At 39.2% G+C, this 12,447-nt stretch overlaps 1 protein-coding gene across 3 annotated transcripts in view; it reads left to right on the forward strand.

The window, feature by feature from the left end:
* stk32a (serine/threonine kinase 32A) overlaps positions 1-12,447 on the forward strand; it is an 83,082-nt gene that overhangs the window by 22,124 nt on the left and 48,511 nt on the right. For all 3 annotated transcript variants that reach the window (XM_058759015.1, XM_058759013.1, XM_058759014.1), the window contains exon 6: positions 9,058-9,231. In XM_058759015.1, coding sequence (XP_058614998.1) covers positions 9,058-9,231 — 174 coding nt within the window. The remainder of the gene's footprint in view (positions 1-9,057; positions 9,232-12,447) is intronic.

The following is a 12,447-nucleotide window of genomic DNA, read 5'->3' on the forward strand; positions in this document are numbered from 1 at the left end:
ATCCAATATATCAACACTCACCATCATTAAACCTAAATATGACATATATGAATCTAAAATATAAATGTAATTGATTGATTTATGTGCGAAATCTTGTGTGTGAAAAGTCAAATCCAAGTAACTGTGTAAACGGCAGCGTAATAAGTTAGCAGAACCCAAAAAATCTGTTTAATCAGTTACATGAGTTGCTTGCAAATGAGAAAGCTAATTAGGTTATTAATTTCAATATTTTATGTACTTCAAAGGATGGATCAAAATGTATTCATACATGAAAAAAATCGCTTTAGTTAGTTTTCTAAATATTTGAAGTTAGATGCAATTAACATTTGTGTAGTACAAAATGAAAACCAATTAACTTAATTTTGAAGTTTAGTAACTTTATATTATTAAATGTAAAACTAATTACTTACTGTAAATGATTACCTACACTGTAAAAAAAAAAACCCCTACAATTTACGGTAAAAACGGCAGCTGTGGTTGCTAGAATTTGCCAGAAGTTTGCCTGCAACGTTTTAGATTTTACGATTTTAACTTAAATTTACAGTTAAATACCGTAATTTCATTAACTGATATAATGTTAATAGAAGTTGCACAGTGTCCTTAACACAAACACTAAACACCAACATGGTAACTCACATGAAACTGAAATAATGCAATAAACTTTCATTTAACAACATTAGGTGTAACATACAACCCTAATGTACAAAACTGATCAGAAAAATCTAAGAAACATAGTTATTTCAACAACAAAAAAACATCAAATTTGAAAGGTAACTCTGGGAATGTCAATTAAATTATAAATTATTATTATTATTATTATAAATTATAAAACTGTAAATTGTACATACTTTTTCACTTCCAAAAATGGTATACTACCGTAAAATTACATGTAATATCCAATACAGTTTTTCACCGTGTAAAGTAGGGGAACTTACCATTAACCATTTAACAGGTTTTTACTGTAGCAGTCTTTTACCGTTAAATTCACGGTCATTTTTTACAGTGTACCCAGGTTCATTGGAAATACATGCCTCTACCTACATTTCTGCAAAACTCAAAAAACGTTCCTACTGTGTATGTACGAATCGCTGCAGTTTCCAGTTGAAATCAACACTAGATGCAATAGAACTCTGACAACTTTTATTCCCTTTCACACAAATTATGATTTACAGAGCCAGAGTTTTGATTAAGAAAGCATAATTTTCTCACAATTCCTTTGCAAATTATTATGTTATGACTTCAAAACAATTTTAAAATGCTGCGAGATTTGAAAAGTGACACTTTTGACCTTTAGCGTCACATATACAGCTTCATATGTGTGGGGTTTCTAACGCAGCAGGTTTGTTCGGTAGCTCACATACTGTTGCACTTGTGCGGTGAAAAGCTCTGAATCCCGTGAAACTACGGTTCAACAAAACTGCTCAAACCCGCGTATAAGGAGTTAAAATAACAAAGTTGCATCATCGAATGCATTTTTATATCAGTTCTGCATTCGTTAACTTAATACTGTCGGGTAGGTTTAGGTTTGAGTTTGGTGGAGGGTGTTTGTTATTTTCTAACACGATAGAGCATTAAGCTTTTAGTGACACTCACCAGAATTTGAATTCTTGAATCGTCGCAATACATACCTGAACAATGTAATATGAACGTGTCATGGTCAAGTATTGAATGCATTTTAGCACCCCTCACTGGACATTTCATTTTCATGCAATACGGTACGTAATATCGGTGTTGTATAAACGTTGCCACAAGCATACAGTATATTTCTAATTAGCCTGGGTCGAATACAACAAATATTAAATAATCAAATAGATAAAATCACACCAAAAAAAAAAAAACGTATCTGTGCACATCTATGAACAATAATGAGATCACTTTGGTTTAACGGCAAGCTGCCCAATCTAATTTAGAATCAATTCTAAATGACAACAAAAAAACGCCTCAAATATTATGACACACGTCTTGTTTTCTTTCTCAGGATTCACTGAAGCATACTGGAACACAAACCATCATCCTCATCAGTATGTGATGCAGGAATGACTAAATCAATACAACTGCTTTTTTAATTACAAATTTATAAGTAAAAATGCCCCACAGCGGAGAAGCCCTATCTAAATAATAGCTGCATGGGACGGTAAATTTGATAAGAATGGCTGGGGAACGGTAATGTGCTGGCAGCAGTTTGAGATGGGGGGGGGGGAGCGCTGTGTGTGATCCCTGCAGTGCTGCGGATGCATGTGAGTTCTGCTGGACCGAGAGAGGCACTCAAGGTCAGATGTGAGAGACATCAAACTACTGTACTCCTTGTCTCTCTGGTGTTTCACTGACTCTTTCTCTCAGAGATTCTGGCAGCTGGAATCTTGTTCGTGCAACTATTGACAAACAACATAATTAATATAGTCAGAATTGTTTGACAAATATAGAATGAGTAAAGATTGATCTGTTCTGGAATTGTTTACAGTAGGATCAATCAAGGATCAATCACTCATTTCTCAACAGTAACATTATGGTTAAACAGTGACAGCAGTAGATACTGTAATGTTTCAGAGGAAGGCAGCTCGTGTTTTCAAAAAAATCCACAATTAAGAGGTACACAGTTTGCAAGGTTAAAGACTACTACTACTACTACTACTACTACACACACACACACACACACTTATAGTATTTATTGTACTGCTCAAAACTGTTTTAATTATATTAAAAGTCATATATCAATACAAATCTGAATTACAGAATGTATGGACACCTTAAAGGGGGTACAGTGCACTTAAAGGGACAGTTCACCCAAAAAGGAAAATTCTCATGTTGTTCCTCATGTTGTTCCAAACCTGTATGAGTTTCTTTTTTCCACTGAACTCAAAAGAAGATATTTTGAAGAATGCTGGTAACCAAACAGTTGATGGTAGCCATTGATTTCTATAATATTTTTTTCCATAACATGGAAATCAATGGCTACTGGCACCATTATTCAGAATATCTTCTTTTGTGTTCAACAGAGGAATGAAACAGTCACACTTTAGTTTGGGGACCAATATTAACTAACTATTAACCATGACTTTTGCCTCAATTTGATGCTTATTAAGTTAGTAAGGTAGTTAAGTTTAGGTATGGGGTGGATTAAATGAGCTAAAATATTGTCATGGAGAATAAGGTGTTGATATGTGCTTTATAAGTACTAATAAATAGCCAATATTCTTATAATATGCATACTAATAAGCAACTAGATAATAGTGAGAATTGGTCCCAAAACTAAAGTATTACCAAAGAAACTCACACAGGTTTGGAGCAACCTGAAGATGACTAAATAATGACAGAATTTTCATTTTGTGGGTGAACTTTGTTTAAATGGCAAAAAAAATGGCACTTTAACTCATTTTAGATTAGATTAGATTAGATTCAACTTTATTGTCATTACACAAGTACAGGTACAGGGCAACGAAATGCAGTTTAGGTCTAACCAGAAGTGCAATAGCAGCAAGTGCAGTATATACAATGGTTGAATAAGTGCAGGACAAGGATATGTACTGAATATATGTATACATATATATAGAAAGATGGTTATTACTATAAACAGAATTTACAGGTGATATGTACTATCAATATAATATATATACAGATGGCTATTACTATAAACAAGGTGTAAAAGTGCAGTGGAAGTGATTGCATATTACAATTAGACATACGGTGCAAAATGTTAATGTAAACATTGATAATGTAAACAACAGTCGGCAGTGCAAATGAGCATAATCCAATTTAGGTATGGTAGTGCAAGATACAAAAGTAAACAGTTGTTACTGTAATAAAAATTTACATTCAGTAGTGCAAATAAGGCCGATGTGAGGTAGGAGAGAAGAGTTAATAATATATGAGGAAGTGGATCAACGGGGTTAGAGTTCAGTAAATTTGATATTTACTAATAGAAGTAGAATGGAATCTGTAAGACACAGAATGAACTGCATGCTGCAAGCTTGCTTTATTTTGTTTAAGAGTATAATTTATATATTAATATTATACATATTATTAATTAATTAAAGTTCATGTCTTTCTAACAAGAAACTGTGCTATTAACCACAGGTCGAGAGCTGCAGTTCCAATCACGCAACTTTGCAATAAAATTTCAGAGGACAATTTCACAATTAAGAGGTATACAGATTGCAAGGTTGCAAACTACTACAATACACACACACACACGCATATGCACACGCACACACACAAGAAACTGTGCTATTAACCACAGGTCGAGAGCTGCAGTTCCAATCATGCAACTTTGCAATAAAATTTCAGAGGAAGGCATCTCAGTGTTTTCAAAAAAATTCACAATTAAGAGGTATACAGATTGCAAGGTTGCAAACTACTACTATACACACACACACACACACACACACAAGAAACTGTGCTATTAACCACAGGTCGAGAGCTGCAGTTCTAATCACGCAACTTTGCAATGCTGTTTTGTTGCAAATATGATTTCGGGAAACCATTTGCAACCATAGTTTTTTATTTTTATTTATTTTTTTATCATTAACCACTGCAGTAAAATAATTGGCAATATACAACTGTTTCAAATATTTATCTGTGCAACATTCAGATATAGCACTATTCTTTGCATTACAACTTAAAAAGAAAGCCTTATTACTTTTAATGAGATGTAGACAGGCTCCACTCTGATGGCCAGCTGAGACTACAACCTTCTTTATATTTAAAGAGAAGAGCTCTCACACTACTTCCTCCTGTCTCACGTGGAGTGTGTTTCCACGAAACTCTTCTGCTTGTGGCGAAAGTTGAATTCTCTTCTCTTGATTTCTGAGTGTCTAAAACAAGAGAATAGCATTTAGCCTGCAGTGATAGCCAATGCACTTTATTAGCACACATTTGTAGACGTATTCTGATTGCATTATCTTGTTCACATTCTTAAACTGGTTCTAAGAGGCCCTAAATGCGCTCAAGGTGAATCACTCTTTTGCCAGCAGTGTGTTTGTGCAGGAAGTATAGCTTGACGAAGTGGGCTCACACCTTACGCTTTCTCAGCACCACTCTGTAATTTGGTCCCTCTTTGACAGGGGACGCTGAGCAGGCATTGCCAACGGACAAATAAAGCCTGTCAATCAAAGCGCAGTTGAAAATCAATGTGACACGAGTCACGGTGGCATCTTAAGCACGTTTTTATGCCATGCCTTTTCCTTGTCATCAGTAATTTATTAGATGTGTTCTTCTGCTGTAGTGCAGGATCTCAGTGATGCCCTCAAATACGAATCAAACTGCCTCAAAGGGTCATTAGAGGATGAAAAATTCATGCCAAAGTTAAAACCTTTTGTTTATATTTGCCAAGCATAAATTGAAAAAAATAAACCAAAAAACATTTACATACTTATAAATATGAACTAAAATTAAATTAAATAATAAAAAAGAAAAGTTATCTCCCCGTTCATCCCTGCTGTGTGCACCGTGACAATTTTAACATTTTCAATATTTTTAGTATTATAACTAAAACTTAATCAACTAAAAGAATAAAACTACAGTATATGCATTATTTTTTCGATATTCAATTTTTTTTTTTTCCAAGCATGTTTTAGCCATTCCAAACCTATTAATTTTGTACAAAATAATTTATAAGTGATATAATTGTTAATGAGGGTGGGAAGTAGAATATGCCTTATGTTCAGATGTGTACAGGTAAAATAGGTCAAAAAAAGAGATTTTACTCACACTGAAAAGTCAGAAATGAATAAATCTCCATGAGAAGCATGCAATACTATAGAAATAGCAAAATTAGATGTGACCATTGGACAAGAAATGCTAATTGGGGTATCCCCCCCCCCCCAATGGTCACGCCATAATTTTGCTAATATGCACATCTGAAGCATTTTTCACTTTCAGTCCTCATAAAGAATTATATATCACTAATAAATAATTCTATACACAATTAATGGTACTTATTAAGACTGTGTTTTGGAACTGGTGAAATGAGCTTGGGGAAAAAATATGATCAGAATATCTTCTTGCCTAATAATTATGCATAAACTGTATATAGGCATCAAAAACAAAGAAATAAATACTACAACTTCAACTTAAAAAAAAAAGACAAGAAAACAGAAGTAACTAAATGAGCAACAGTACATTTTTGACACAATTATGAGATTTGTCATATATCCAAAGAAATCCAATTACTTTGAGCTCAATATAATGGCCATTTATATCTTAGTGTTCCAAAATATCATTTTTATATTTTTATTTATATAGTACTTCAGTAAAAAGTGTTCGAGTTATCCATTCCAAAAGTTGTTTATTTTATTAATAGAGCAATAAAGAGCAGTTAAGCAGTCTAGTTTCCGCCAATGTGTTTCCTTCTTTTATCTTGTGCTTTTCTGCAACTAAGAGCTTTTTATACACATCTTTCTGGCTCATTTTAGTAACAAGCTGTCTGTTTAGGCCGGTAACTCCTCCTGCACTGTTTGTGTTATGGATATGATATATGTGTGGTTTCTCAAATTGTGTGGCATGTTGACTTTTCTAAAAATCGAAATAATAAGAGAAACTGTGAATTTTTGCTTGGCAAATGACAAAAAAGGGCAAAACAATCCTGTAGACCAAAGCCATATATATAGACCCGAATATAACTGTAGGTTCCTATCGATTTATTTTGATGGTGACCAGCAATGTTTTAATGTCAGCTGTCTAAAATAATATCACTGCATATTAATATTTTAATATTTTACAATGTAGAGTCTCCTTATAAATTCTGAGATGGTTCCCAACCTGATGCAGTGAGCTCTGCAGTGTATTTCACTGTGGCGTATGGTTTAGCATGTTCACTTAGATGACTCATGCAGGCCTCTTGAAACATTAAGCAGTGATATGAGAACATCTGCAGATTGTTGTCATGTTGCTCATAAAGCCTCAGGCTGTTCTATTTGTGTCCACACCAGTATACGGCAGATACGTGTTGAGTTCAGACTCTGACAGATGGACATTTTCAGGGATCAAATAAAGCAGGACGCTTAAAAAGGCTTTTCGGTTCTCTTACATTACTTCCTGCATTGAGAACGTCTACTTCCGCAGCTGAGATGTCTGCTGTCCTACATGAATATTAACTACACCCTTGTGAAAAAGAAGTATACTTCAGCATACTGTACTTTTAATAAAAGTACTTATTTCTGAAATAATATACTTAACGTAATAGACTTAAGTGCAAATTGAATGTAATGTTTTTGGAAGCTTAATTACATGTTTACAAACAACTACAGTTAAAATTATAATCAAGTACTGAAGCGCATGTGCTTTATGTTAGTGAACATCAAAATAAGTGTATTTCTTTAAAGTATGCCAAATGTTTATTAAAACCTGATTTAAAATATACTTTAAGTAGAACTTTTAATTTGCCATCATTAAAAGTGCACTTCTAAACTTGTACTTAAGTATCTTAAGAAACATGAAAGATTTGTGTACTTATAGTTTTTTTTAACTGCTCACACACAGAATCTTTACTTGTCACAAAATTTCTGAAAGCTGACACTCAAACTGCAGAAGCACACACCAAATCTGCACAAACCTGTCTTTAGTTTATGTAATGCTGTGAGAGCTCTGTGAACCAGTCATTTTTCAAATATGAATGGAAGGGCACATCAGCAGGCAGCGAGCATGTAAAATCAATGCTGCTTTGCTGAATGGTTTTTCAAATGAGTGTTTGCTGATGTAGAGCTCCTGAGAGTGTCAGACATTGATTGACCGATGGGTTACTGAGGGCACGAGCAGAAGAAGCTCAGACCTGCCAGTGGGAGATCTTTCTCTAAAACAAACATACAAACAAACAAACAAACAGGAAAACAATTTCTGTGCTTTTCTATGACTGAGGTTCTGTACTTTTGCTTGCTTTGGCTTTATGACCCCACAAAATAGCTCAACAAGCACAGTTTTCTTTCCTTTGTTGACATTTATATATTGAAGCAGACATTTACCCTTTAAAAGGAATAGTTGGTTAAAAATGAAAACTTACATCCCCTCTCTCCATCCAAGATGTAGATGAGTTTGTTTCTTCATCAGATTTGGAGAAATGTGTCACTGCATCAGTGTCTCAGCAATGGATGCTCTGCAGTGAATGGGTGCCGTCAGAATGAGAGTCCAAACAGCTGATAAAAACATCACAATAATCCACAGCACTCCAGTCCATCAGTTAACATCTTGAGATGCATGTTTGGAAGAAAAAAATCTATCTTTAAGACGTTTTAACTTCAAACCGTTGCTTAAAACCGAGTCCATAATCCATAATAACGCTTCCTCCAGTGAAAAAGTCATCTAGTCTGAATCAGGAGAGAAATCTGCACAGATCAAGCTCCATTTACAAGCCAAAACAGCTCTAAACAAATATGTGGCTGGACTTTTATATGAGAGAGAGATTTACTTTTTCACAGGAGGAAGCATTATTATGGATTATGGTCTCATATTTTAGCTGGAATCAACGGTTTGGAGTTAAAACATCTTAAAGATGGATTTGTTTGGATTTGTAAATATTCAAATTCTCATTTTTGGGTGAACTATTCCTTTAAATAGCCAATAGGCTCAGAGCTCTTATGTGGTTATTATATAATATGTATATTGTTGTGCTCTTGCCAGCCTGGTGATTCTCTTTTGACCTCTCTCATTAACAAGGCCTTTTCAGCCACAGAACTGTCGCTCACTGGATGTTTCTTGTTTTTCTGCATTTGCTGTAAACTCAAGACTGTTTACAGTGCGTGAAAATCCCAGATCAGCTGTTTCCGAGATACTCAAACCACCTCGTCTGCCACCAACAATCATTCCACAAAGTCACTTAGATCACATTTCTGCCCCAGCAGGGTTTGTGTTGCCACCTCATGATTGGCTGAGCAGATATTTGCATTAACAAGCAGGTGTATCAGTTGTACTAAAATAGCCGGTAATCTACCAGTAATCCTACTAAAATAGTCATCTTCATATTGCACGTCAAACAAATACATGTGAAAGACTCCAAATTAGACATGTAAATTCATGTGAATTTATGAAGAAAGATGAGAACTCACTGTCATCATTTGTCTAACGCAGGTACTCGTTTCAAGATGAGGAGGACATGTTCATGGTAGTTGACCTGCTGCTGGGAGGAGATCTGCGTTATCATTTACAGCAGAACGTGCACTTTACAGAGAGCACAGTCAAGCACTACGTTTGTGAAATCGCCCTCGCTCTGCACTATCTGCGCAACAAACGGATCATCCACAGGTAATGACTGTATGAAGCTTTTACACATCCAGTGATACAATCAAAGCAAAATGGCACAAATAATTAAAAAAAAAAAAAAAAATGTCTCATGCACAAGCATTAGTCAGATACTGATATACTGTACTGTTCTCTATTACATACAGACAATAGAGCTGTTGAGTTTGTAGGTTAAATGTGGTATATGGTTAACTTTACAGCATAAATTACAACATAATTTGAAGTAAGTTTGAAGCAGCTGTGTTGGATGGCCCCTTTTACGGCCAGAAGCCGCTTGTCTTCTTCCTCCGTCCTCACTACCCTTGATGGTGGGGCGGCTAGGGGATATGTTGACACTCCCCGGGTGGAGAGAGCAGTTGCGGTGCACCTGTGCCCGTAAAAAGCCGCCACTTGGAGGAATCGTCCTCGTCTCCCATCCAAAGCCTGTAACCTGTTTGCGGCTCTTGCTGCCAAAGCTTACAGTGCTGCGGGCCAAGCCATCTCTGCCCTGCATGCCATGGCTATCCTGCAGGTCCACCAAGCCAAGGCACTAAAACGAATGCACGAGGGTAATACCGACCTGAGGTTGATTCAGGAGCTGAGCACGGCAACTGATTTCGCTCTCTGGGCAACGAAAGTCACGGCGCGGTTCCTCGGGAAGGTGATGTGTACGTTAGTGATCCAAGAGAGGCATCTCAGGCTCAACCTGGTCGAGATGAGAGACACTGACAAAGTCTGCTTTCTTGACGCTCTCATCTCCCAGGCTGACCTGTTAAGAGACACTGTCAAGGACTGTGCCCAGCAGTTCTCAGCAGTACAGAAGCAGACCAAGGCTGTTCAGCTCATCCTGCCCCGATGTGATCCTCCTGCTGCCACCATTCCATCGTGGGCCGTGCCTCAGTCTGCGCCCCCTGCTTCCTCTGCTGTAGCTCCATCCCGTGCTGAGACACCTTGAGGGCAACACGTGGAGCTCCGCGCTGGAAGAGGTGTCCCCAGCCACTAAATCCTCTAGGAAGACGATGAAGCAGGCCTGACACAGGCAACCCGGATATGTGGGAGACTGCTCTTCAGTAGGTGGCGTCGACAATAGTGTTGCTCCCTCCTCTGGAGGAGAGCCGGGTGGAGAATCTTTAGTTCTGTTCCGCTACAATTTCAAAGAGCAGTTTCGTTTTCCTCCAGGTTGCCAGGCTCATGGGTGTCCTCACTCTCGCCCACGACGACCCTATCACCAACGGTCAAGAGATTGTGGCTCAGGGACGCAGAGCGCATATCTGGCCGGTCCCTCAGGGGACACGGGAAGTCCTGTTGTGATGAGCCAGGACGCGATGCCTTCTGTGCCATCCAGCACGACTTCCCAACTCTGCACCACTGTGGGTATGTCGATTGTCCTTTTGGTGCCACTCACACTGAGCTTGGAGGCATGGCTTGTGCTGCCCAACACATCCCGTTGGCTCATTTGGTCAGTTCGACTCGGCTACGCGATTCAGTTCGCCAGGCGACCCCCTGGCGCAGCTTCAAAAACACTCCAATCAGTGAGGTCGAAACAAAAAAATCCCGCTCTGCTTCATTTGTCCGTCTTTTTACAGTCATTAATAGAAGTTTAGCTGATTCCAGTTTCTTCCTGTAGGTCGGTATAAGATGAACTAAACAGTGATCAGAGAGCCCAAAGCTGCTCTGGGGACGGAGCGATATGCATTCTTTATTGTGGTGTAACAATGGTGAATATAATGAAGGCATGCTCCTCGTGACAGCCCCTCCCTGGCGCATTCCTCTGAGGAAGGACCTTCTTTAGCCCGATTAGAATTGTGCTTTCTTTCCTGCAAGAGAGGTTGGAGCGTATACTGTCTCCCTCCACCTTGAAAGTGTTTGTCGCTGCTATCGCAACACAACACAATGCAGTGGACGGCCGGTCTTTGGCTAAGCATGACCTGATCATTAGGTTCCTGAGGGGTGCCAGAAGGTTAAATCCTCCTAGGTTAAGGCCCTCCTGGGATCTCTCTACTAGTTCGTCCTGGCTGGCCTTTGAGCCGCTGGATTCAGTCGAGCTTAAATTCCTGTTTGCTAAGAAAGCACTCCTGACCGCACTCACTTCCATCAAGAGGGTCTGGGACCTCCAAGCATTTTTGGTAAGCAGAGAGTGCCTTGTGTTTGGGCCGGCCTACTCTTACATTGTCCTGAGACCTACAGCCTGGACACATGCCCAAGGTTCCCACAATGCCCTTTTGCGATCAGGTGGTGAACCTGCAAGCACTGCCCTCGGAGGAGGCAGACCTAGCCTTGGCGTTGCTGTGTCTTGTAGGAGCGTTTCGCATATACGTGGACCGCACCCAGTGCTTCAGAAGCTCTGAGCAGCTCTTTGTCTGTTACGGAGGTCAGCAGAAAGAGAAGGCTGTCTCCAAGCAGAGGTTGGCCCACTGGATAGTGGATGCCATCGCCTTGACAAATCAATCCCAAGGCAAGCCGTGCCCCCTGGGGGTGAGGGCTCACTCCACACGGAGTGTTGCCCCCTCCTATGCGCAGACATCTGTAGAGCTGTGGGCTGGGCGACACCAAACACCTTCGCGAGATTCTATAGCCTCCGTGTTGAGCCGGTTTCTTCCCATGTGTTGGGCAATAGGTAATTGGCAGGAAGGACCAGCCTTCACCAGGGGATGCAAGCACTTTTTTCCTCCTCCAGTAGAGTATCCTCCAGCACCCCCGGCAGTCAGACTGAGCGGAGCAGTCGGACGCCAGGCCCAGTATCGGTGTTAGCTTGCCCGGACTCCAGGTCATCCCCTGTACTTGGCAAGATGTCCATATGGCTTGATTCCCTGCGGGTGGTCCCATATGTGTATCCTTCCACAGTAAGGTTTCCCTTTTTGGTGAACCCGTGTCTTCCCTTTGCCAGACCATTCTGTCAGTCTCTGCTGGAAGTTGCTCCATCCCTACTCTCAGGTAGGACCTGCCTCTGAGACCATTCCATATGTAGTACTGCCCTTTGGTCAGTCCATATCAGTGTCTCCACATGTTACCTCCCTATGGATAGGATGTGGCCTCTGTACATCCCTTCCCCTTGGAAGGCTCGCTTCACCATCGTTATTGCCAAAGCTGATAACAACAAATAGGAAATATCTGAATCAAGTCTTTCACTGAAGGTTGAAATCCCTTCTATTAAAAAATTATTGTGGACGGAACAGTAGCGTGGCAATCTCCAGCAGTGATGTACTACCTTTTGGTCCCTGCGGGTGCCAAGGTTAGTGA

The sequence above is a fragment of the Onychostoma macrolepis genome, chromosome 21, assembly GCF_012432095.1.
Source record: "Onychostoma macrolepis isolate SWU-2019 chromosome 21, ASM1243209v1, whole genome shotgun sequence".
In the NCBI taxonomy this organism is placed as follows: Eukaryota; Metazoa; Chordata; class Actinopteri; order Cypriniformes; family Cyprinidae; genus Onychostoma; species Onychostoma macrolepis.